The following is a 26,386-nucleotide window of genomic DNA, read 5'->3' as shown; positions in this document are numbered from 1 at the left end:
GGGCGTATCAAGCCGCGACGCGGATCTCGCTGGTGTCTTCCTTCGCCTGCTCCCTGTTCCTGGGCCGCATAGCTCCCATCGACTTGTCGGACGGCTCGGGGATGAATCTGCTCGATATACACTCTTTGAAGTGGGATGAGAAGGCTTTGAAGGTAGGTGTTATTCATTAACTGGTAGTTTAACGCTTTTTGTATTCTTGTATGACTTGAATCCAGAAGTTAAAAGGCAATTAAACTTGTCATTAGACCTTTGAACCCTCGCAGGAGACATGCGTTTGCGAGCCACCAACTGCACTAAAACTTTCTACAATATTTATCATATATTTATGATCTAACTTAAGTATCTAATCTCCCGCTTTTTTCATCCATCCGTTGCTAACTATCTTCTTAGGGTTGCCGGTCCATCAAGCTAGTGCGCATCTTGTCGCTACGTTTTCTGAAACTGTCTCATTCAACCCATATGCTCCAGTTTGCCTCAGTTAACCATCATTTAACATCCCAAACTTATTTAGTCTACTGCCCACTTTGAGAATAATTTATTTTTAGCGCCCCCCATTTTTGTGGTCAAGAGTCGAGCTCAGTCGATGTCTAAGAGAGGACTCTTAGACATCTCCTAGTAGATGAAGGCCTCCCAAGCCTCTACACAACGTCCCGATTTTTTTTCTGGGTCTCTTACCGCCCCCCTTTAAGCCTGCAGCGCCCACAAGGGGGCGTTATCGCCCACTTTGGGAAAGACTGATTTAGGGGTTTTGGCCCACCTTTCGTCATCCACTTAAGGCGATTAGAGTCCTCAATGACCTTGGGCGTTTGACCTTCACGCCGCGCGAAACACCCGCGCACCCCGCACGAAAACTCCGATTTGACACCGATCAAAATTACACGGGCATAGGTAGATACAGAATAGAAGCTCTTTTTTCATGACATTACTGCCTATTATTTTAAACTTGAATTGATGAACCTTGATACTCGTCGGTGTCATTTAACTCAGGCGTAAAAATAACACAATCCATGAACATTTTGTACGGGATATTTTTATTTTTTCGTAAATTTTCTAATATTTTTGTCGGTTCAGCCGTTCTCGAAATTAGAACATGTAATATGTAGGTAACTTCGGGTGGAATCTTGCAAGCTGAATTTATTAGACCAACTTCCTGACGACAACTGTAGGTATTGGAACACATAGTAGTATTGTCTATGGTTTAAAAAAGCAAATGTTTCTTCTTTTGTCTATTGTCATTCTCTTTGTGTCACTTATGAAGAATAAACTGAGTTATCGCCAAAGCTACGGTCAAAGTTAGGTCACGTCAGGTGGTGCAACTCAGCCAAAGAAAAAATTCATTTTGATCGCTAATGTCAGTTTGCAGCGAGTGACACAACCTCCCCGTCTGAAGGCCAGCGGCCGACTGCCGCCCGCACCCCGCGAAGGCCCCCTCAACAGCAAAACGTTCGGAATTTATCAAAAGTAAAATTTATGAATGAAAGTAATGTTCGATTGAAAAACGCAACGTGTCATTTAAAGATTAAAGAATTCCTAATCTATTCGTGCAAAAATCTTTTAAATTAACATAGCCGTTTTGGAGGAGTAGGGAATTTAAGTAAAAAATCGATGTCCCGTATTTATTTTTTTAATCCAAAACAAAGAGACGTAGCGAAAATTCAAACGTCACAAATGTAGTCCTTGAACTGTTGTATAACATATATTTTTTTCAACTATTTCTGTCCAGCAGTAAAAGAGGAGTAGGCTTTACAAAATGCCCATTTGACGCGGATTGAGGACTCTAATCGCCTTAAGCTCATATAGCAACCTGGTAAACTCGACACTTATTTCCAGGCGTGTGGAGACGAGACTCTGGCCCAGAAGCTAGGCGAGCCGATAGCGACTGCTAGCGACCTGGGCGTCATCTCGCCCTACTTCGTGGCGCGCTACGGCTTCCGCGCCGATTGTCGCGTGGTGGCTTTCACTGGAGACAACTGCTCTGCGTTAGCAGGTAATAATAATATCTTTGGACTGTTTACACTGCCATGTAGCCCCAAAGAAACGGGTATAAACTAAGAGTAAAGCATACGATGCGTTGCGGCGGCGGTGCGACGCCGGAGCAGTGTCGCTGCGTCGTCTTCCATAGAAATCTGTAGCGGGCACAGGAGCGGTGCGGCGAAATCTTTGCGTCTCATTATGTTCTCTCTGCATCGTGTGCTTTGGCTCTTACTTTTTTTTATACAAATATACAGCACAGGAGGATGGCTCTAATTCATCAGAAGCAAATAGAGGATTTGGTTTACACATCCCAAGAGTCTTCCAAAGAATCGGCTACCGTGCCTTGATTGGACGTCAGACTAAAGTATTTCCATAAAACACCGACAGTTAGTTACCACTATGTTAATGTATATTGGCAAAGTAAATAAGCATACAATCTTAGTAATATACTTCGCAAATATCTAAATAAATATTTATCTGGGAGTTATCTTAGCAGATAACTCAATAGGGCTAAGGTTTACAAGTCGTCAAAAAACAATTTCGCGATAAGATATCTAACTGGCAGCACACGAGATTAAGGCGATGTAATGTGACAGCGTTTGATTCGCTTATCTTGTATGTGTTTACAATAGCTGAGATGTTTTATAATAATATGTTATCTCTACTTAGATGTGATTTTAGTAAAATTAGTAATTAGCTTTTTTAAAACCACGACTTCGTTCGTGTGGGAAAATTTAAAGGAAATGCTCTAGACTAAAATGATTAAAAAACGTAAATAATGATAAAAAGACATTTTCGGAAATCCATACTTATAATCGTAATAGGAGTTGAAAATTTGTATGCAATATTTTTAATAGTCCTTGTAAGTAATGGAATTAAGGCTCGGCGCAAATGGGCCACCGACCACAGCCACCGGTGGCCAGCGACGGCGACTTAACACACTTTGTATAGTGGCGAGTCGCGGACACTACTGTAGCGAGTGGCCGCCACCGGATATACGTGTGCGGCGCGTCTAAATATATTAAAAAGCAGTGTCTGTGGGCGGTGGCCCATTTACGCAGACTTTTTAACTTTGCTAAATTCACGCAAAAATCTATGTAATGAGGGTTTTCGCGAATGAAAGATCCGCTAGATGGCGGGACGTAGATGTGGGGTCTGACTGCTGCGTGGTTGGTGGATTTTGACATATCTGTCAATGTCATGTCAAAAATAACCAATCATGCAGCATTTGGACCTCGCGTCTACGTATTGCCATCTGGCGGATTTTTCATTCGCGAAAACCCTCATTAGAGAAAATAGAGATAATCTCACTTCGCAGGTCTCCGCCTCCGCACCGGCTGGGTGGGTCTCAGCCTGGGCACCAGCGACACGCTGCTGCTCGGGCTCCCCGCGCCCGCCGCGCCCCCCGCGGGACACGTCCTCGTGGGGCCCACGCACGATGCCCCCTACATGGCCCTACTGTGTTTCGCTAACGGCTCGCTGACAAGGCAGAACCACCGCGATCGCTTGGCTGGACCCAGCTGGGACGCCTTCAATGATTTGTTAAGAGCGACTGTTAGAGGCAACATGGGATATATGGGTGAGTTGTAATTAAGTAGCTAGAGAAATTACCGCGCTTCTTGCGGGGCACGTCCTAATAGGGCCCACTCACGATGCCCCCTGCATGGCCCTACTGTGCTTCGCTAACGGCTCGCTGACTAGACAGAACCACCGCGATCGCTTGGCTGGACCCAGCTGGGACGCGTTCAATGACTTGTTAAGAGCGACTGTTAGAGGCAACATGGGATATATGGGTGAGTTGTAATTAAGTAGCTAGAGAAATTACCGCGCTTCTTGCGGGGCACGTCCTATTAGGGCCCACTCACGATGCCCCCTGCATGGCCTTACTGTGCTTCGCTAACGGCTCGCTGACGAGGCAGAACCACCGCGATAGGCTGGCCGGGCCTAGCTGGGACGCGTTAATGACCTGCTGCGAGCGACTGTTAGAGGCAACATGGGATACATGGGTGAGTCAACAAAATATCCTCGTGGGGCCCACGCACGATGCCCCCTACATGGCCCTACTGTGCTTCGCTAACGGCTCGCTGACTAGACAGAACCACCGCGATCGCTTGGCTGGACCCAGCTGGGACGCGTTCAATGACTTGTTAAGAGCGACTGTTAGAGGCAACATGGGATATATGGGTGAGTTGTAATTCAGCAGCTAAAGGAATATTTGCGTGCGACTCCTACGGGACACATCCTCGTAGGGCCCACGCACGATGCCCCCTACATGGCCCTACTGTGCTTCGCTAATGGCTCGCTGACGAGGCAGAACCACCGCGATCGCTTGGCTGGACCCAGCTGGGACGCGTTCAATGATTTGCTACGGGCAACTGTTAGAGGCAACATGGGATACATGGGTGAGTTATAACTCAGCAGCTAAAGGAATATTTGAGTTATAACTCAGCAGCTAAAGGAATATTTGCGTCGTGTCCCCCACGGGACACGTGCTCGTGGGGCCCACGCACGATGCCCCCTACATGGCCCTACTGTGCTTCGCTAACGGCTCGCTGACGAGGCAGAACCACCGCGATAGGCTGGCCGGGCCTAGCTGGGATGCGTTTAATGACTTACTAAAGGCGACTGTTAGAGGCAACATGGGATATATGGATGAGTTATAACTCAGCAGCTAAAGGAATATTTGCGTGCGACTCCCGTGGGGCACGTCCTCGTGGGGCCCACTAATGATGCACCCTACCTGGCCCTACTGTGTTTCGCCAACGGCTCACTAATAAGGCATAATCACCGTGAGATTAGCCAGGCCTAGCTGGGATGCCTTCAATGATAATGATGTCAAACTTGGATAGTAGTGTGGATAGATAGCATTAGCGCGACTAAAAGAGCATTCAAAGGAATTTAAATTTAACCTCATAGGATAGGCGTAGTATTGGTAGATTGCTGGCTCCTGAGCCTTTTAAGCTCTCGAACAGAGTCTGACGCAAAGCCTATTTGTATCATCATTAGTCTTCTCTCAGATTTCGAGCCTTAAAAGTTCAGTAACTTCACTCAAAGATTTAATTTTCGACTTGGTGTTTTTTTGTCCTTCAGGCGTTTACTTTGACACCGCGGAAATAGTCCCACGGGCGGCGCCGGGCCGCTGGCTTCGGGACGCGAACGGGCGCGCTATTGACCGCTTAGCGCCGCAGTTTGAAGCGCGCGCGCTACTAGAGGGACAGGCTTTAGCGCGCCGCGCGCACGCTGAAGATATGGGATTCACGCTGGGTGAGTGAGAAATAACAAGCATGGTATCCACCAAAACGTAGAGGAGAGGAAACGAAAGGAGACGTTTTGAATAACCAATCGGATTTCAGCGGGTACCTCTACCCTTTTGGCAGATTGAGCCCCACATAACTGCTCCCTTGGCTGGTGGGCATTCAATAACGGCCGCTGATCAATTTGAGTTGGAGCGTAAGAAGGAAAAGACCACGAAGATTACCACGGATTTATTTTAGAACATACAGCACACAGAGACTACATGAGATCGAGTGATTGATCCAGAAGTATGGAAACCTTACATTGACAGCGGAGTGCCAAATTCAAATATTCAAATATGCTTGCGTTTAACCAAAAAGTTTCTAACTTTCCAACACTGGCCCTTAAACGCAAGCTAAACTTACAATAAATACATTTATAAAACACTTAACACTAAAGAAACACAACACAAATACAAAGTTAACATTTTAAAAAACTTAAGTTACAATTAGCTTTAATTCAATTGTTAGCATTAAGTAACTTAAATTACAGTTAGCAATTGACACACAAACTTATTGTGTTTCTCTTTACATAGTGCTTTAGTTAACACATCAGCTAACATAACAACAGTTGACAAATATTTAATTTCAACTATTCCTTTGTTTACAATTTCTTTAATAAAATGATGACGAATATCAATATGCTTAGTTCTAGAATGAAACATATAGTTTTTACATAGTTTTATAGCAGATTGATTGTCATTGTAAATTGTTATTCTAGGCATGGTACCAAAAATCTCACATATAAACTTTCTAATAAATAGAGCTTCCTTACATGTGTCAGACAACGCCATGTACTCCGCCTCAGTACTGGACAAGGCAACAGTACGTTGCTTGCGACTCTCCCAAGTAACGACTGACTTACCAATAGTAAACACAAAGCCTGTGTATGACTTGCGGTCCATGTTGTCTGACGCCCAGTCAGCATCAGCATAAGCTGAAATATCCATGCCCGACCTAGAAAACACAAGAGCAAAATTACTAGTACCCTTCAAATGCCACAAATCATGGGATGTCGTGTCTACTGCTGGCGACGCCACTATGGTACACTCCTGTTCCACAGTACTGGCGTTGTCTGACACCGTGTCGAGTTGATAAACACCGTTAATTTGAGTACCAGTAGCTAGAATTTCATCACCATTGTAAATAATACAAGAATTTCTGTCAAATTTGACAACATAACCCTTTTTTGTCAAAGCACTGACAGATAATAAATTAGTACTTAAGTTAGGTACGTAATAAGTTTCACTTAGTGTCCTTACACAGTCTTTTAAACGAACCTGAACTTCACCTAAGCCCGCGGTCGATAGCATTTCACCGTTTGCAATGCTCACTTTAAAAACCTTATTACGATCGCACTTCACCATCACTTTTTCACTATTACACATGTGGTTTGTGGCCCCAGAGTCTATGTACCACACGTCACTTTTCACCTTCACGGAGAGTGCCGACAGATTAGCCTTGTTCTTCTTCCATGGCTTCTTCTGCTGTTTCTGACTCTTTGGCTCGTCCCCGGAGGTCTGTTCTTTGGACGTTGAACTCCTTTTTGGACAGTTCCGCAGCATATGTCCTCTGGCACCACACCCGAAGCACTTTTTGTAACTACGCTCTGCTACCATGTAGTCTCTGTGTGCTTGGGTTCTTCTTTGGGTTCTTCTGTGTAATCAGTGCCGTTTCTTCAGCTTTCTCTTCCCGTCTTTGGGTTTCCTGAAGTAATTTAGTCGAGATGGCTTCCGTACTTAGCTTGGAAGATGAGTGCTCAATCGCCATGATGAGCGGGTCGTAATCATCTGTGAGCCCACTCAGTATGATCACCGCAACTGCTAGAAGGATAGGCACTAGCGCGCCGCGTGCCCGTTGAGGAAGTGCGACATGCGACACTCTCTTATAAAAATCTTTAGTACTTACTTACGTTTGTTATTGTTCCACGTATTTCCAAAAATTCTTGCTTTCAGACTCTTCGTCGCGGCTGGTGGCGACAGGCGGCGCGTCCGTCAACAAGGAACTCCTTCAAATCTTCGCTGATGTCTTCAACACGCCCGTTTATGTTCAGGTGAGCCAAGTTCATGTACACACGTCACATACTCACACACTATCAAGTAACACTATTTTAGAGTAACACCACAGAATAATAATAAGTACTACGTACAGAAGTTTTACTCCGCGAAAGTATTTAAAAAAATGTATGCTCAATGTCATTAACAATATGGTGTAATTTAGTCTGTCTCAAGAGTCAAGCACCATTTTGTTGACAAACGTCAGTGATCGGTACTGCGCCGAAGCTATAGGGCTGACTTCGGTAAAATGATGTGACGTGAGGTGCCAAACTGCGGAAAATGGCGGAGGAAATACATGATTTAGCATGAATTATCATGAATAATATTAACTACTTATTTACCTCTCAGTGTCTTGAGGCAACTTAAAAAAGTACATTCTGTGTTTTTATTATTATTTAGGCAGTTAAATACTGCACAGTATTTAGTACACCATTTTCTTTATCTTCTTCCATCATACACAAGAATACGCGTGCGTGAGTCAATGTTCGCTCGTATGTGAGGCCTTGTCGAATAGTATCCTGTAGGTGGGCCATCGTGCGTGTTTTGTTTTCGATGTAAACTCGCGGTAACACTAACATATTTACTCGTAGCAGAACTGACTTGGTCTCTACACACTTTTATCAACTAGCACTTATTTTAGAAGAAATGTTACTCGTAGCAGAACCGACGACCAACTGACTCGATCTCAAACTGTCACGCCCCCACATCGACGCCGCCCCACCACCGGTCTTTTTAAACCATGTCAAACCAGCTTTTGCTATGTTGTAACGACGTTAATTTATGAATTAAAATACGAATTTTTTATTTATTTAAATAATATAATTTTATGATCTAATTTTACCCCTCATAATCCCTCTTTTTTTACCCGCAGTGACTGACACGAACACCCAATGTTTTTTATCATACCTTACGCGGTGGGGTAAAATACCTTACGTCTGCTAGGTTTAGGCGAAGGAACTTGCAAGTGAATACACGACTGAAGATGGTTACTAAACTTGTAATTTTTTTACAGGATCACCACGCGAACGCAGCTCTGCTGGGAGCGGCCATCCGTGCGGCTGACGTGTGGAGCACGCGCACCGGCACCAAACTGCCCGGTAAATAGCCCTTACTTATGATTAAACGCTTCTATGTAACTATCAGAGAGTGTGCTGAATATTGGAGATATTGCTCACCAATCATTCGTTTAGTCGTATTCATTGGACGAGCGAGAGGAGCATCCCCCCTAGATTTGTAGGGCACTGTTATTTTACATGTAATTTATTTTTAGCAGGAACGTGAACGTTTTAGCTTAGTCGCAGACCACCGACTTTTAGTTGGCCGATAGTTGGGTCGGGTTAATCAGTATGGAGACGTATGAAAGTACGCACATGACACCGATTCTTCATTCAAATTGGAATCGGGCCCAACTATCGGCTAACTAAAAGGCTAAATGTGCGAGGATGGTCAAATCCAACCACCCCATCTTTTTCAACTAACGCCATCTATCGGTAACCACCAAAACTAAGTTATACTCGATTGCTTCCAGGCTCGGAACTGTCAGTGTCTCCCGCGGCCACGCCCTACGCCGACCACGACGCCATCTACACGCCGCTGCTCGCGCGCTACCGACAATTAGTGGCTGAGATACCCAAGCTCGGCGACTGAGCTGACCCGCTATTTGGGTAGTTGACACCGTTATAGCTTGACCACAAGACCAGTAGCCTCGTTCACGTAACAAAACTTCAACGACAACAAATCGCTGAATGCAATCCTATCGAGTAATCGTTCAATCGAAATGACCCTTATGAATACGAATTTAGAACTGTTTTTCAATGGGACGACTTGTGAACGTCAGCGAGATCTTGACTGTCAAAATACGTGAATTAGGCTATGGCTGGGGCCGCTCTTGTATTTAGTGCGCGATCAAATGCGTATTGCAGAGAGCACGCTTCGTTTCATAATTTAGCCGTGGACATCTAGCAAAGAATCAATATCCCGCGTATGTAACACGAAATAAAAACTCCAGAAAGTCAGCCCAGAGCGGCATAGCTCTAATGGTCAAGCTAACCGTAGACCGTAGTAGCGCTCACCAGTTGGCACTGGCATATGGCAGGACTGCATTCGCGCATTCGCCAGGGTTGCCAACTAGTGAGTAAATGCGATAGCCTTCATTGACGTCCTTACAAACCGTCCAACCGAGATTCATAAATGACGATGATAGAGTAATTGATTTATTGGTGTCTCCTACCCAGTTCATTCGTCATTTAAGTAGCTTTCAATTTGACAATCACTGTTCATCCATCGCTGGCTCATAGAGACAATCCCAGTGATTTGTGTCGCTGCGGCAGTGGATGTAAAGTGACGTCACAACTACTAACATATAACTGGGTACTATGCCACTTTGTAAAACGTTTCGTTTCTCTGTTCAACCGATAGTCGTCATTCGCTAGAGTAGGGTTTGATACGAGAGTCACGATGTCGATTTGCAAAGTAGACCCACTTATTAGTCGCAATTTTCATTAATTACGATATTTTTAATTTGAATAGTTATCTCACGCTGGCGTTAGATGACAATCGTTTCACGCCTAAGCTTACAGTGAAATTATCATAATAATTATTTAATTTGAAATTACAGGTCGAACGAATGAACAATCGATAGACAAAATGTTACATTCGTTCAATCCAAGTTAACATGAAATACGTAGGTATATGCTTTTTTGTATTTAGATAGTTAATACTCTGAAAGATAGCTAAATAATAATTATTAACATTCCATTTGATAAGCTTTACTGTGCCTTAGACTTAATATAATCATGTGCTGATATTTTTGTCAATGAATCTGATATTTTGTGATTTAAAAGCAAAGATAAGAGATTGTTTTAATATATAATAATTTATATTAAGAGTTTTTAATATACCAGGGACTTAATAGGTTTTCTAGATGGTGCTTCGATCTATGTGCAATATACATCACATACATTCCCTAGCTGAAAGTTTATATATTTTTACACACAACTAATGTGCTACATGCATTTTGTTATACATTTTACACGTTTTTATTAAATGTTTACTAAAAAAATGTTTTGGTTTTCTTTACTGGATATTATCATGTTGAAACTTTTACGATATGTGATGTCCGTAAACAAATATTTGAGGATGGTACATCAATCTAAACATTGGAACATTTTATTATAGAAAATATTTCTATAATAAAAAATACATAGTCTAATGTGCTACCTCTTTACACGAGTAATAACTACAATGTACTTCACAATATATCGTTTATTGGGATCATACTTATTGCGTTAAATACAAAGTGACAAAGAATTCTAACCCAGTTTGCGTTTACTTCTTCCTTCCTCCGCGCTCCTTCACCTGCAGATGCAGTAAAGCGCCTGGAGGCACGTTGTAGTACGCCAGCGTGTTGGAGTCCTTGAAGAATAGACCCTGCGGAAAAGGAAATAAGGTTCACAATGCTGTTTTTATATTAAACAGTTGGCAGCACTGGCGACTGACTGAATCTTACTCTACCGTGGCGCCATCTTGGTGAGTGCAATTGCTTCAACGCCTCACCAGTTAGCGTAACTGTCTACTCTACAGTAGCGGCAATTAGTGAGTGCTAAAACGACAGTCCTCAATGCAAGTGACTAGATGTACGTGACGTCATCGTCAGAGCAGTTTAGTAGCGACCGTGTGAACGACATAAAGAAAGTAACCTTCGGATTCGACTAGGATAAATAATTATAAAGTTTTTAGTACATAAGGGAGAGTCCGCTAATTTGGACCAGTTTTTTTCAATTCCATTTTACACATAGTTTTCTTTTGTTTTTGCTAATGTCCGTGGTATATAATAAAAGATAAATTATTCAACTTACTATTTCATAAGTATTAATTAACATGTTTGTTGTATATTTAGCACAAATCAGCAAAATACGAGCTCAGAGCTTCGGTCCAATTTAGCCAACCGGTTCGATAATTTGTACCACAGGGTTACTAAATTGGATTTCAATAAATTTCAAGCCTATAAAAAAACTATGGCAAAATATTATACGATACATTCTTAACAAATTAGGAAACGAAAAGGAACAGTAGTTAATAACATAGACTATCGATATTGTTTTACACGNTCGTCGCGCCGCTTCTCCTCGCCGATGTCCTTAGCACATATCCGCATCTAACCTTAGCATATATCCGAATCTAACCTTAGCATATATCCGCATCTAACCTTGTGTATCTGCTGGATCTGGTCCTCGAGCGTGATGTGCGCACGCGCGGCGCGGGTNGGGAGCGCGGGAGCGGCCCGCGTCAACTTCACTCGATTACCAGCAAGAAAACACGTACGAACAACGGTTGTAAATTAATCTGAAAAGTAATCAAAATATACGAATTATTTCTTCAGTCAGCGTTATTCATTCAATTAAACGTCGAAACACGGTCGCTGATCAATTTGAGTTGCGCAAACTGCTAGGATAGGCAATTAGGCATTAGCGCGCCGCGTGCACGTTGAGGAAATGCGACATGTTGCGCTTCTAGAAATAGTATGAAAACTAGCTACACTCTCTTATAAAATCTTTAGTACTTACTTACGTTTGTTATTGTTCCACGAAGTTCCAAAAATTCTTGCTTTCAGACTCTTCGTCGCGGCTGGTGGCGACGGGAGGCGCGTCCGTCAACAAGGAACTCCTTCAAATCTTCGCTGATGTCTTCAACACCCCCGTTTATGTTCAGGTGAGCCAAGTTCATGTACACACACACTTTTAACTGAAGAACTGACGATCAACTAACACTTATTTTAGAAGCGATGTTACTCGTAGCAGAACCGACGACCAACTGACTCGATCTCAAACTGTCACGCCGCCACTCCGACGCCGCCCCACCACCGGTCTTTTTAAATTATGTCAAACCAGCTTTTGCTATGTTGTAACGACCGTTAATTAATAATTAAAATACGAAATGTTTATTGCTTTAAATACTATTTTTTATTTTATAATCTAATTTTACCCCTCATAATCCCTCTTTATTTACCCGCAGTGACACGAACATCCAATATTTTTGTTTACTTATTATTTATCAAAATACCTTACTAGGTTCAGGCGAAGGAACTTGCAAGTGAATACACGACTGAAGATGGTTACTAAACTTGTAATTTTTTTACAGGATCACCACGCGAACGCAGCTCTGCTGGGAGCCGCCATTCGTGCCGCTGACGTGTGGAGCACGCGTACCGGCACTAAACTGCCCGGTAACTAGACTTACTATGATTAAACGCTTCTATGTAACTACCAGAGAGCGTATGCTGAACAAAGATATTGATCACCTAGCTTGTAATTGTATCAACCCGTTTAGTCGTATTGGACGAGCGAGATGAGTATCCCCCTAGAAATTATCATCATAATTTCAGCCATATGAGGTCCATTGCTGAACATAGGCCTCCCCCAATGATTTCCACAAAGGCCGTATGATAGCGGCCTGCATCCTTCTTGCTACCGTTTACAGTAAATTATTTAATTTAGCAGGAACGTCAACGTTTCAAATGTGCTAGCTAAGTTGGTCAAATCCAACCACCCCATCTTTTTCAACTAACGCCATCTATCGGTAGCCACCAAAACTAAGTTATTATCCATTGCTTCCAGGCTCAGAACTGTCAGTGTCTCCCGCGGCCACGCCCTACGCCGACCACGACGCCATCTACACGCCGCTGCTCGCGCGCTACCGACAGATACTGGCTGAGATTCCCAAGCTCGGCGACTGAGCTGACCCGCTATTTGGGTAGTTGATATCGTTATAGCTTAACCACAAGCTGTGCCGCTCTTGTGTTTAGTACTCAATACTTTATTGCTTCACTAGATTAGCATTTAGGTCTTACAATTCGAGCAACAAGAACAATGTGGACCCAGTAGTGTGCAATCAAATGTGGATCGCAGAGAGCACGCTTCGCTTCGTAATTAAGTGGACATCTAGCAAAGATAAAATTACTTGTTAAGAATCCCGCGAATGTAACGTCAAACGACCATGAAATAAAAGCTCCAGAAAGTCAGCCCAGAGCGGCATAGCTCTAGTGGTCAAGTTATACTACCGTAGACCAGTTGGCACTGGCAAATGACAGGACCTCATTCGCCAGGGTTGCCAACTAGTCATTGGCGTCCTTACAAACCGTCCAAACGAGATTCCTAAAGACGATGATAGAGTAATTGATTTATTGGTGTCTCCTACCCAATTGTTCATTCATCATTTAAGTCGCTTTCAATTTGACAATCACTGTTCATCCATCGCTAGCTCATAGAGACCATCCCAGTGATTTGTGTCGCTGCGGCAGTGGATGTAAAGTGACGTCACAACTAATAACATATGGCTGGGTACTGTCCCACTTTGTAAAACGTTTCGTTTCTCTGTTCAACCGATAGTCGTCATTCGCTAGAGTAGGGTTTGATACGAGAGTCACGATGTCGATTTGCAAAGTAGACCCATTTATTAGTCGCAATTCTCATTAATTACGATATTTTTAATCGGAAATAGTTTATCTCACGCTGGCGTTAGTAGACAATCGTTTCACGCCTAAGCTTACAGTGAAATTATCATAATAATTATTTAATTTCAAACAGGTCGAACGAATGAACAATCGAAAGATAAAATGTTACATTCGTTCAATCTTAGCATGAAAGACGTAGGTATATGCTTTTTTGTATTTAGATAGTTAGTACTCTGAAAGATAGCTAAATAATAATTGTTAACATTCCATTTGATAAGCTTTACTGTGCCTTAGACTTAATATAATCATGTGTTGATATTTTTGTCAATGAATCTGATATTTTGTGATTTAAAAGCAAAGATAAGAGATTGTTTTAATATATAATAATTTATATTGAGAGTTTTTAATATACCAGGGACTTAATAGGTTTTCTAGATGGTGCTTCGATCTATGTGCAATATACATCACATACATTCCCTAGCTGAAAGTTTATATATTTTTACACACAACTAATGTGCTACATGCATTTTGTTATACATTTTACACGTTTTTATTAAATGTTTACTAAAAAATCTTTTGGTTTTCTTTACTGGATATTATCATGTTGAAACCTTTACGATGTGATGTCCGTAAACAAATATTTGAGGATGGTACATCAATCTAAACATTGGGAAATTTTATTAGAAAATATTTCTACAATAAAAAATACATAGTCTAATGTGCTACCTCTTTACACGAGTAATAACTACAATGTACTTCACAATATATCGTTTATTGGGATCATCCTTATTGCGTTAAATACAAAGTGACAAAGAATTCTAACCCAGTTTGCGTTTACTTCTTCCTTCCTCCGCGTTCCTTCACCTGCAGATGCAGTAAAGCGCCTGGAGGCACGTTGTAGTACGCCAGCGTGTTGGAGTCCTTGAAGAATAGACCCTGCGGAGCAAGAAATAAGATTCAAAATGAGTGTTACCGTTTTTATACTTATAATTTGGCAGCACTGGCGAGTGACTGACCCTTAGTCCACAGTGGCGCCATCTTGGTGAGTGTAAGTGCGATAGTCCTCTTACCGCTTCAGCGCTCGCCAGTTGGCGTCACTGTCTTAGCCACTAGCAAGTAACAGGGCCTTACTCCATAGTATTGCCAATGAGGGTTTTCGCGATTGAAAAATCCGCCAGATGGCAATACGTAGACGCGAGGTTCTGCTGCTGCATGATTGGTTATTTTTGACATGACATTGACAGATATGTCAGAATCCACCAATCACGCAGCATTTGGACCTCGCGTCTACGTATTGCCATCTGGCGGATTTTTCAATCGCGAAAACCCTCATTGGTGAGTGCTAAAACGACAGTCCTCATTGAAGGCATTATAAGTGACTAGTACGTGACGTCATCGCCAGAGCATTTTAGTAGCGACCGCATCAACTAGATTACTAGATAAACCAAGTTAACCTTTGGATTCCACTAGGATAAATAGTTATAATTTTTTTAGTACTATAATAAGTCTGTTTTCACCAGAGATGTGCGAGGGATGCGTAGCAATAAATAATTAATTACTAACATAGTTGTATAAGGCACGCATTTACTAACCATGTGGATCATTGTTATCTTTAAATAAATAAATTGAATTGTAGCGAGGGATGTGTTTGTAAAGAACCAATAGAATCGCTCCTTTACCTCGCCTCGGTCGCCTTATGCTCCTGAGCTTAGGGAACTCAGTTCAGGTAACATAAATTAGGTACTTAGCTAACATATTCTTCTGTCGACGCATACCTCGTAGTGCAGCTTCTGCTTGGCGGTGGGCATGAGGGTGGACCGCTGGAGTAGCGCCTTAANGGCGGTACAATATACCGAACTCTCCCCTACTATTATGAATCTCAGCTTAGGAATTGAAATTGGGTACGTGTATAGATTTATTTGGTCACGTATTCTTCTAAAAATTGGGTTTAGTTTGTATGCCTATGAACTAGCAGCATAAGTCTCCCGTCGACACATACCTCGTAGTGCAGCTTCTGCTTGGCGTTAGGCAGCGCTCTACGCGCTGGAGTAGCGTCTTGAGCTCGGTCACGGCGATAAGATGCACGCCACGATAAACTTTTATAGATTTAGCACGATACGCCCATACATTTGTCGTCTAAACCGTCGATAAAATTGTATCATGGCGCCTATCCTAGCCCGGTTGCACAGAAGCTACTAGTCCAGCACTATATGCCATGCTAATCAATAAGCTAGCACATTACTATAGTCTGGTCAGTCCGTCTGTCGTGTTCGCACACTCACTGCGGGCGCCCGTCGCACAGTCGCGACAGCAATATAATTACGCGCGAGCGATAAGGATGGGTAGCTTGGGGTCATTGGACACAATTCTACGTGCTCACGGACCAGACTATAGTCTCCCGTCGACACGTACCTCGTAGTGCAGCTTCTGCTTGGCGGTGGGCATGAGTGTGGACCGCTGCAACAGCGCCTTGAGCTCGGCCACGGTGATAAGATTCACGCTACGATAAACTTTTGTCGATTTTGCACGATAAGCCCATACATTTGTCGTCTAAACCGTCGATAAAATTGTATCATGGCGCGCATCCTAGCCCGGTTGCACAGAAGCTGCTGCTAGTCCAGCACGTTACTATAGTCTGGTCTGTGAGCACGTAGAATTTTGTCCAATGACCCCAAGCTACCCATCCTTATCGCTCGCGCGTAATTATATTGCTGTCGCGACTGTGCGACGGGCGCCCGCAGTGAGTGAGTGTTTAGTCTCCCGTCGACACATACCTCGTAGAGCAGCTTCTGCTTGGCGGTGGGCATGAGGGTAGACCGCTGGAGTAGCGCCTTCAGCTCGGCGACGGTGGTGGACAGCAGCAAGTTGGCTAAGATGCACGCCACGACAAACTTTTATCGATTTTGCACGATAAGCCCATACATTTGTCGTCTAATTCGTCGATAAAATTTTATCATGGCGCGCATTCTAGCCCGGTTTCACAGAAGGTGCTAGTCCAGCACTATATGCCATGCTAATCAATAAGCTAGCACATTACTATAGTCTGGTTAGTCTGTCTGTCGTGTTCGCACACTCACTGCGGGCGCCCGTCGCACAGTCGCGACAGCAATATAATTACGCGCGAGCGATAAGGATGGGTAGCTTGGGGTCATTGAACAAAACTACGTGCTCACAGACCGGGCTTTAGTCTCCCGTCGACACATACCTCGTAGTGCAGCTTCTGCTTGGCGGTGGGCATAATGGTAGACCGCTGGAGTAGTGCCTTAAGCTCGGCGACGGTGGTGGACAGCGGCAGGTTGACCTGGATGGGCCCTTCCAGACATACCACCATATGCCGTCTCCCATGGACATTAGTGACTTTCTTCCGCCACTTTTTCTCAGCACCAGCCAATATGTTGTCCCGAAGTAGTGGTTCCCAAATGACGTCCACTGCTGGATAAAGGCCTCCCCCAAGGTTTTCCATAATGAACGGTCCTGTGCTGCCCGCATCCAGGCTCTTCCCGCGACCTTTACCAGATCGTCGGTCAACCTGGTAGGAGGCCTGCCCACGCTACGTCTTCTAGCCCGTGGTCGCCACTCGAGAACTTTCCTGCCCCAACGGCCATCGTCTCCACGAGCTATGTGTACCCGAAGTAGTGGTAGGGCAAGCTATATTTGGGACGTGTAAGAGGGCATTGAAAAAGGCCTACCTGCATACTAATATAGATTTTGATTATGACATACCTCGTAGTGCAGCTTCTGCTTGGCGGTGGGCATGAGCGTGGACCGCTGGAGTAGCGCCTTCAGCTCGGCGACGGTGGTGGACAGCGGCAGGTTGACCTGGATGGGCCGCCCGTCCAGACGCCACTCCGTGCGCTCCGGCTGCGACGGGATCGACACCTGGAATAGAGAAAACGCAGGAACAGATGAGCCAGTCTTCAAATCTTCTCTATAATCTGTTACTTATAAATAAACTAGCGACCCGCCTCTGCTTCGAACAGGTACAATGTATCATACTTAAAAACCTTCCTTTTGAATCACTATCTATTAAAATTAAAAAAAAAGAGATGTAAAACTGACGCATACCCGAAGATTCAATATACGATGCTAGTTTGCGAGAAGCGAAGTATACATTTTCCAGCATATACATGAGGCAGGTACAATATTACAAATATATGCAATAGCAGTGAACAGTTTTCAGTATATGGGGCCGGGCGAACAATTATTTAAAATAATATTCAAGAGTTGGGGTGATACATACACCCCAACCCTAGCTATTTGGGAGAGACTGAGTATACCGTCACATTGATATGAGAGAACTTAAATAACGAGCAGGATTGTACCTGCATAGCGAGTCAGGACTGTGTCTGCATATCTCTTAAACGGGTAACTTGGGTTCTATATTTTTAAAGCCAACACACTCTTACAACACACAAATACACACACCACACACATACACACACCACACACATACACACACATTCAAACAGCACGCCTAACGTAGTATGTTTATGGAATATTTTTACGGAAGTGGGCGTTAGTAGTCGCACCACAGTTCTCTGAAACTATTGCGGCTATTATCGTACACGCTTTTTCATGTACAAATTTTCTTGTTTCCAATAAATAAATTTTGAATTTTTTGAATATACATAAGTCAGTTTTCAGCATATGCAAGAGGCTGGTCTTACCTGCATGGGCGCGGTGCCTGGATGCCTCGCGAGCCAGGCGTGTTCTGGCTCGAGCGCGTCTTCCGTCCGCATGCGCTTGGCCAGCGGTGCGTCGTCCTCGTCGGGAGGCGGCGCGGCCGGCACCGGCGCTGCCGCTGCCGCGAAGCCGTATGCGGGCCCGCCTACGCCGCCTACCACTGATGGAATAAGAAAAAAAAATTATTTAATACTAAAGTCCGGTTGCCGAGTACGTAGAATGAACAATAGGGGTGGTAAGCATTGTGATTGAAACTTGAACAGGTGGCATGACTTCACGGCACCGCCTATTTTTAAGTTCCACGCGAAAATATGGAGGTAATTTAATAATTAATTTCTCAGCCATTTCTTGATGGATTTCAAAAATAACTTCACCGGCTTTTTGGTTTAATCTATATTTTAATCCCATTCAGTGAACTCTAATGTTTTTAACATCACGAAACTTGTCCATTTCGTCCAATGACCCCAAGCTACCCATACAAACTTATCACTTGCTCGTAATTATATTGCTGTCGCGACTGTGCGACGGGCGGCCGTAGTCAGTGTGCGAGCGATAAAACAATATACCTAATTAAGCGCGAGCGATAAGGATGGGTAGCTTGGAGTGATTGGACGAAATTTTATGTGCTCGGCGACCGGACTTTAGAATACATAAACAAAATTAACATTATAAAATTAGGTCAGCATCAAAATAGTCTCATCTCAATATGAGACATTTATACAATAAAGATCGACATCATTTCGTTGGGTATGTAAGTGTAAGAAATCGCGACCTAATGACATCTTATCTCAGTCCTCCATTGATAAAAAAATCTTTATGAAAGTCGCATTTTATAGCTTTCAAAAAGTATGTCAACAGACAGATATATTTTTTTTATCACTAATAGTTAACTCGCTTCGAAGTACGACTAAATTTAGAAGAACCATTCTTCCATATCTTCACAGCCAATATACTAGTTTCATCCACGAAGACGCGCCCCACCACTTTTTGAGCGAGGGTAGCGTGGGGTACGGGGAGTTTCGTAATGTAATCTCTTCGTCGGAGATTTCAGTCACTGTACTTACAATATTCTGTGTTCGTGTGAGGTTGCCCTTCAGTGCTGCTCTAATAGACAGTTTGACACCATACCCCAATAATTCGAAACCACGACTGTTTTAAAAAGACTCTTCATTCTGGTCTTAAAAACCTAATTTATTTTAAATTACCTGTATATTTCGATTTTTGTTCGAATTGTAATTGAAAAAAGTAGTTTAATTGGGTTGACAAAATAGTGACGTCACTTGCTTGTAGTGCCATACAAAATCTATAGGAGAGTTTCGTTTTGACAGTTTTAAAAAGTACGTAAATTGACTGTGGTGTCAACATGTCTATTCGTTTTAATTTATTTACGAGTATTTCCAAGTTCAACGTCGCCAATTATTAATCAATACAACATTCCGCTAATCCATAATTTGTATTAAGTAACAGTAGACTGCACACGCACACTGCAATAATGACGCTCAGATTGCTCGAATCAAACTCTCCGCACCCCGTGCTTCTTTCAACCAAAAAGTGGTGAGGCGCGTCTTCGCGGATGAAACGATCTATATTTAAAGCTTTAGGCCCAGAACAGACGGTGAAACGCAACTGCAACTGCTAGTTACTTTTGAGTTGCATCTAAGTTTCTGCCTTAGCGTCCGTCGAGAGACCACACATGACGCGACCAGTTTGAAACTTTCAGTTTCAGTTTCATTCATCGGAATCATCACAAAGTTGCAGCTTCGTTGCAGTTGCGTCATGTCACCGTCTGTTCTGGGCCTAAGTGCGCTAAAAATAATTGGAATTCGTACCTGGCGTGGGTATGAGCGGCGGACGCGGCGCCAGCGGCGGTATGACCATTAGCGGCGGCAGCGGCTGCAGCAACACAGCGGGGGCAGGGGCGCGCGGGGGCGGGGCCCGCGGGGGCGGCGGGCGGGCGCTGGCCCCCGCCACGGGCTTCGGACCGATCTTTTCTTTCTCCTCGTCTGGGAGGAGGCCTTTGACCTGGAAGTTGTAATGGGCGTATTAGGCTACTATTAGAGTAAATACAAATGAAAAAACTCAGTAAAAAAAACTCATTTATTTCTGTAAGTAGGCTTTAAAAAAGCACTTTTACACGTCCCAGTATTAACCCTACCACTGCTTCAGGACAATAAATGGGCCAGTGCTGAGAAGAAGCAGCGCAAGAAACTCAGACACTATTGTCAGCCTCTTTTTCAAAGGTTTACAGGTTTTCAAAATACATAGTTATAAATATTTATGCGAGCTAGGCAGTTACGCATCCCAAACATTTTTATCTTTTAAATAATCATCGACTTTATAGTAGCCCTGAGTAGGTCATCTTCATAGAAACGCACTGAACGCGGTTTGTATGGGAGCGCTCCAATATACATATGCGGCGCGCACACTGACAAAATTCGGCGCAACCACGACTGGGTCCCTGCTAATCCATGCTAAATTTTGACAGTGTGTGCGTGCGCGCCGCATACGTATTGGCGCGCTCTATACAAACTGCGCCCGGTGCGTTTCTATGAAGATAACCTACTCATTTACTTGTATTTACTCTGCTACTATGCTTAGGCGAAACAGCAGATCCTACTACAACACATTTGCACTGAAAGATCACAGATATTAGAAATTAATAAGATAGCACTATGTTTACCTTGTTTATCTCGTTGTTTGTAACTAATAGAATAGAAATTATTCTTTTCATTTACTCATTCAAAAAATATTTATTACCCTTCACAATCAAGTACACAATACAATAGAAATTAAGCCAGGGATTTCTAACCAAAGTGCGAGGGACTCGTGCCTGAAATAGGTTTCAAAAGAGAAACCTATGCTACGGGTCACCAGTCCTCATTCAATTGTATTTGAAGCTAATCTTTCACCGCAACGGGAAATCTGTTTTATTTATCAACGTAAGTCAGAATTAATGTATGCCTTTAGTTAAAACTCGCATGGTCGCTCACACGCAGCTTTAATTCGAAAAATAGTAACAGCATTGAGCATGGCATGCGTTTGACGGGTTTCTTCAGCCCGCACGCACGGCTGGTGAGTTCCCTCCAAACGTTATAAAACTCTACCTGAAAAGCATATACTACATCTAACCTTGTGTATCTGCTGGATCTGGTCCTCGACGCTGGAGGTGTGTCCGTCCCACGTGACGCGATCGTCGCGCCGCTTCTCCTCACCGATGTTCTTAGCATATATCCGCATCTAACCTTAGCATATATCAGCATCTAACCTTAGCATATATCCGCATCTAACCTTAGCATATATCCGCATCTAACCTTAGCATATATCCGCATCTAACCTTGTGTATCTGCTGGGTCCGGTCCTCGACGCTAGAGGTGTGTCCGTCCCACGTGACGCGGTCGTCGCGCCGCTTCTCCTCGCCGATGTCCTTAGCATATATCCGCATCTAACCTTAGCATATATCCGCATCTAACCTTAGCATATATCCGCATCTAACCTTAGCATATATCCGCATCTAAACTTGTGTATCTGCTGGGTCCGGTCCTCGACGCTAGAGGTGTGTCCGTCCCACGTGACGCGATCGTCGCGCCGCTTCTCCTCACCGATGTTCCTAGCATATATCCGCATCTAACCTNTAATGATATTAAAATGTATTAAGTAGAATCGCTTTGCCATTGACAGATACATCTGATGACAGAGCTTACATTATTTCTACTTTTGACCACCATGAGCGCTGCGATAGATTATGTTACCCCCACCTAGTACTTCGCACCCAGCGAATACCGTCACATTGATATGAGAGAACTTAAATAACGAGCAGGATGTACCTGCATAGCGAGTCAGGATTGTGTCTGCATATCTCTTAAACGGGTAACTTGGGTTCTATATTTTTAAAGCCAACACACTCTTACAACACACAAATACACACACCACACACATACACACACCACACACATACACACATCACACACATTCAAACAGCACGCCTAAAGTAGTATGTTTATGGAATATTTTTACGGAAGTGGGCGTTAGTAGTCGCACCACAGTTCTCTGAAACTATTGCGGCTATTATCGTACACGCTTTTTCATGTACAAATTTTCTTGTTTCCAATAAATAAATTTTGAATTTTTTGAATATGCATAAGTCAGTTTTCAGCATATGCAAGAGGCTGGTCTTACCTGCATGGGCGCGGTGCCGGGATGCCTCGCGAGCCAAGCGTGTTCTGGCTCGAGCGCGTCTTCCGTCCGCATGCGCTTGGCCAGCGGCGCGTCGTCCTCGTCGGGAGGCGGCGCCGCCGGCACCGGCGCTGCTGCTGCTGCGAAGCCGTATGCTGGCCCGCCTACGCCGCCTACCACTGAGGGAATAAGCAAGAAAAATATTTAATACTAAAGTCTGGTCGCCGAGTACGTAGAATGTTTCCTGGGTCAAAAAGCAAGAGTTTTAATTACTCCGTCAGTTAACTTATCAAAAAATACTCTATACGTATTTTGCACTTTTTCAAACTAATGAAAATTTAAAGAGATAAAGCGCGCCAATGTTCATAAGAAGAGGCCCGTGACGTCAATGCGTGCATAAAAGTGCCGCACGTTGTGACGTCGTGCGGAACTTCAATGCACCATAACTATGTAATTATTTGTTAGATTGACAAATAAAAATATATGTGTCCAATATTTTTTGATATTAAACATGACGGACTAAAAAAATTTTTTTAGGAAACTAGCCTATTTCGTCCAATGACCCCAAGCTAACATCCTTATCGCTTATTCGTAATTATATTGCTGTTGTGACTGTGCGACGGGCGGCCGTAGCAGAGTAAATACAAATGAGTAGGTCATCTTCATACAAATCGCGCTCGGGCGTTTCTATGAAGATGACCTACTCATTTGTATTTACTCTGGTCTGGTCTATGTGCTCGGCGACCGGACTTTAGAATACATAAACAAAATTAACATTTATAAAATTAGGTCAGCATCAAAATAGTCTCATCTTAATATGAGATATTTATACAATAAAGATCGACATCAAAGTGTAAAAAATCGCGACCTAATGACATCTTGTCTCAGTCCTCCATTGATAAAAAAATCTTTATGAAAGTCGCATTTTATAGCTTTCAAAAAGTATGTCAACAGACAGATATATTTTTTTATCACTAATAGTTAACTCGCTTAGAAGTACGAATAACTTAGAAGAACCATTATTCCACATGTTCACAGCCAATATACTAGTTTCATCCACGAAGACGCGCCCCACCACTTTTTGAGCGAGGGTAGCGTGGGGTACGGGGAGTTTCGTAATGTAATCTCTTCGTCGGAGATTTCAGTCACTGTACTTACAATATTCTGTGTTCGTGTGAGGCTGCTCTTCAGTGCTGCTCTAAATTGTTTTAATTTATTTACGAGTATTTCCAAGTTCAACGTCGCCAATTATTAATTAATACAGCATTCCGCTAATCCATAATTTGTATTAAGTAACAGTAGACTGCACACGCACACTGCAATAATGACGCTCAGATTGCTCGAATCAAACTCTTCGCACCTCGTGCTTCTTTCAACCAAAAAGTGGTGAGGCGCGTCTTCGCGGATGAAACGATCTATATTTAAAGCTTTAGGCCCAGAACAGACGGTGAAACGCAACTGCAACGAAACTGCAACTGCTAGTTACTTTTGAGTTGCATCTAAGTTTCTGCCTTAGCGTCCGTTGAGAGACCACACATGACGCGACCAGTTTGAAACTTTCAGTTTCAGTTTCATTCATCGGAATCATCACAAAGTTGTAGCTTCGTTGCAGTTGCGTTTCACCGTCTGTTCTGGGCCTAAGTGCCCTAAAAAGAATTAGTTCTTACCTGGCGTGGGTATAAGCGGCGGACGCGGCGCCAGCGGCGGTATGACCATAAGCGGCGGCAGCGGCTGTAGCAACACGGCGGGGGCAGGGGCGCGCGGGGGCGGGGCCCGCGGGGGCGGCGGGCGGGCGCTGGCCCCCGCCACGGGCTTCGGACCGATCTTTTCTTTCTCCTCGTCTGGGAGGAGGCCTTTGACCTGGAAGTTGTTGTCAAGGACAGAATTTCATAAATTAGAAAAAAGAATAAAGACGTCACCTTTCAAACAAACGCAGAAAAATACGGTTTTTCATTTTGCTCTCTTCTTAATATTACAAAATATTATGTAGAGAATCAGTTGTAATGGGCGTATGAGACTATGTACTATGCATTTGCACTGAAAGATCAGCTATTTAGCTGCCACCCTGCGACTTTGTACGCGTGGACCCCGTTTTACCCCCTTGGGGATGGAGTTCTTAGCGGATGTCTACTATACCCTATAAAGTACCTACCTGCTATATTTAAAATTTGTAGGTGTTATAATTTGTGAGATTTTAAAATATCAGAAACTACAAGTGCTAGGAGTCTCAAATTTTGCATGGGGGTTCCATTTAGAACTAGGTGCTCACTGAGACTGGATTTTGCAAAACTCCACCTCCAAGAGGGTAAAGCGGAATCCAGTCGTAAGAAGTCGCGGGCGACCGCTAGTAATTTATTTATTTATTTAATAAGACAACCAACAAGACATACACTAGAAGACAATCAATAATAATATTATAATTAATTTAATTTTATAATAGGTGATCTTTCAGTGTTTCAGTTTTAGTAAGATAGAACGATGTTTGCCTTGATGTGCCTTTGTCTGTGACTAAGGCTCAATTTCCACCAAAGACTGGAGACGAGAAGTGGAAAAAATTAAATTTAATTGGTTACTCAAAACACTTCTAAATTCCGCTCCGCTCTGCTCCACTTTGGTGGAAACCGGGCCTTACAGGCTATGCTACAATAGATCCCTAATGGTTGCGTTGTCTCCCGACGCTGTACAGAGTTATCTGGATGATATAATATAAAATATCGATATTCTAACCTTGTGTATCTGCTGGATCTGGTCCTCGACGCTGGAGGTGTGTCCGTCCCACGTGACGCGGTCGTCGCGCCGCTTCTCCTCGCCGATGTCCTTAGCATATATCCGCATCTAACCTTAGCATATATCCGCATCTAACCTTGTGTATCTGCTGGGTCCGGTCCTCGACGCTAGAGGTGTGTCCGTCCCACGTGACGCGGTCGTCGCGCCGCTTCTCGCCGATGTTCTTAGCATATATCCGAATCTAACCTTAACATATATCCGCATCTAACCTTGTGTATCTGGTCCTCGATGCTGGAGGTGTGTCCGTCCCACGTGACCCGGTCGTCGCGCCGCTTCTCCTCGCCGATGTCCTTAGCATATATCCGCATCTAACCTTAGCATATATCCGCATCTAACCTTGTGTATCTGCTGGATCTGGTCTTCCAGCGTGATGTGAGCACGCGCGGCGCGGGTGGCGGCTTCGACGCTGGAGGTGTGTCCGTCCCACGTGACGCGGTCGTCGCGCCGCTTCTCCTCGCCGATGTCCTTAGCATATATCCGCATCTAACCTTAGCATATATCCGCATCTAACCTTAGCATATATCCGCATCTAACCTTGTGTATCTGCTGGGTCCGGTCCTCGACGCTAGAGGTGTGTCCGTCCCACATGACGCGGTCGTCGCGCCGCTTCTCCTCGCCGATGTCCTTAGCATATATCCGCATCTAACCTTAGCATATATCCGCATCTAACCTTAGCATATATCCGCATCTAACCTTGTGTATCTGCTGGATCTGGTCCTCGAGCGTGATGTGGGCGCGCGCGGCGCGGGTGGCGGCTTCGACGCTGGAGGTGTGTCCGTCCCACGTGACGCGGTCGTCTCGTCGCTTCTCTTCTTCGCCGATCTTCTTGCCGATGGCCGTTTCCTCGTCGCCCACGCCGAAGATGTCCGTACGCCGCTCGGCGAGCTGCGGATTAGATTGGTTCAGTTTTGAAACAATGACTAAAAAATTAAAATTCATAAAATTCATTTATTTTTGCAAATAGGCTT

General features: G+C 43.8%; 3 protein-coding genes across 10 annotated transcripts in view; 2 read left to right on the top strand and 1 right to left on the bottom strand.

Annotated features, from left to right (window-relative positions):
- Window positions 1-5: 5 nt before the first annotated feature.
- LOC114353406 (xylulose kinase-like) lies at window positions 6-10,050 on the top strand (the record flags this gene model as incomplete). Its single annotated transcript, XM_028305397.1, has 7 exons — window positions 6-152; window positions 1,831-1,987; window positions 3,293-3,553; window positions 5,065-5,238; window positions 7,223-7,320; window positions 8,337-8,421; window positions 8,853-10,050. Coding segments are annotated over 7 exons (1,041 nt in total), but the record flags the coding sequence as incomplete, so codon positions are not given.
- A 1,515-nt stretch (window positions 10,051-11,565) lies between these two features.
- Window positions 11,566-13,058, top strand: LOC114353405 (xylulose kinase-like). The gene is made up of 4 exons (XM_028305396.1): window positions 11,566-11,643; window positions 11,915-12,034; window positions 12,464-12,548; window positions 12,940-13,058. Exons 1-4 carry the CDS (start codon window positions 11,566-11,568, stop codon window positions 13,056-13,058), a joined length of 402 nt encoding a protein of 133 aa, XP_028161197.1.
- A 1,098-nt stretch (window positions 13,059-14,156) lies between these two features.
- Window positions 14,157-26,386, bottom strand: part of Sf3a1 (splicing factor 3A subunit 1) — a 28,667-nt gene continuing 16,437 nt past the window's right edge. For 3 of the 8 annotated variants that reach the window (XM_028305357.1, XM_028305356.1, XM_028305353.1), the window contains exons 7-11: window positions 26,112-26,240; window positions 24,299-24,491; window positions 18,443-18,618; window positions 17,499-17,654; window positions 14,534-14,711 (exon numbers count right to left, since the gene is read on the bottom strand). In XM_028305357.1, coding sequence (XP_028161158.1) covers window positions 14,610-14,711; window positions 17,499-17,654; window positions 18,443-18,618; window positions 24,299-24,491; window positions 26,112-26,240 — 756 coding nt within the window. In that variant the 3' untranslated portion in view covers window positions 14,534-14,609. Of the gene's footprint in view, window positions 14,712-15,550; window positions 15,608-17,037; window positions 17,077-17,498; window positions 17,655-18,442; window positions 18,619-22,577; window positions 22,811-24,298; window positions 24,492-26,111; window positions 26,304-26,386 lie in introns of those variants that run through there. The other 5 variants (XM_028305354.1, XM_028305355.1, XM_028305358.1 and 2 more) reach the window with 5 other exon arrangements.

The sequence above is a fragment of the Ostrinia furnacalis genome, unplaced genomic scaffold (genome assembly GCF_004193835.3).
Source record: "Ostrinia furnacalis isolate ACB-3 unplaced genomic scaffold, ASM419383v2 OfSCF1656, whole genome shotgun sequence".
Classification (NCBI taxonomy): Eukaryota; Metazoa; Arthropoda; class Insecta; order Lepidoptera; family Crambidae; genus Ostrinia; species Ostrinia furnacalis.
The sequence above is the reverse complement of the archived record's forward strand: the minus strand, read 5'-3'. Positions and strand labels throughout refer to the sequence as shown.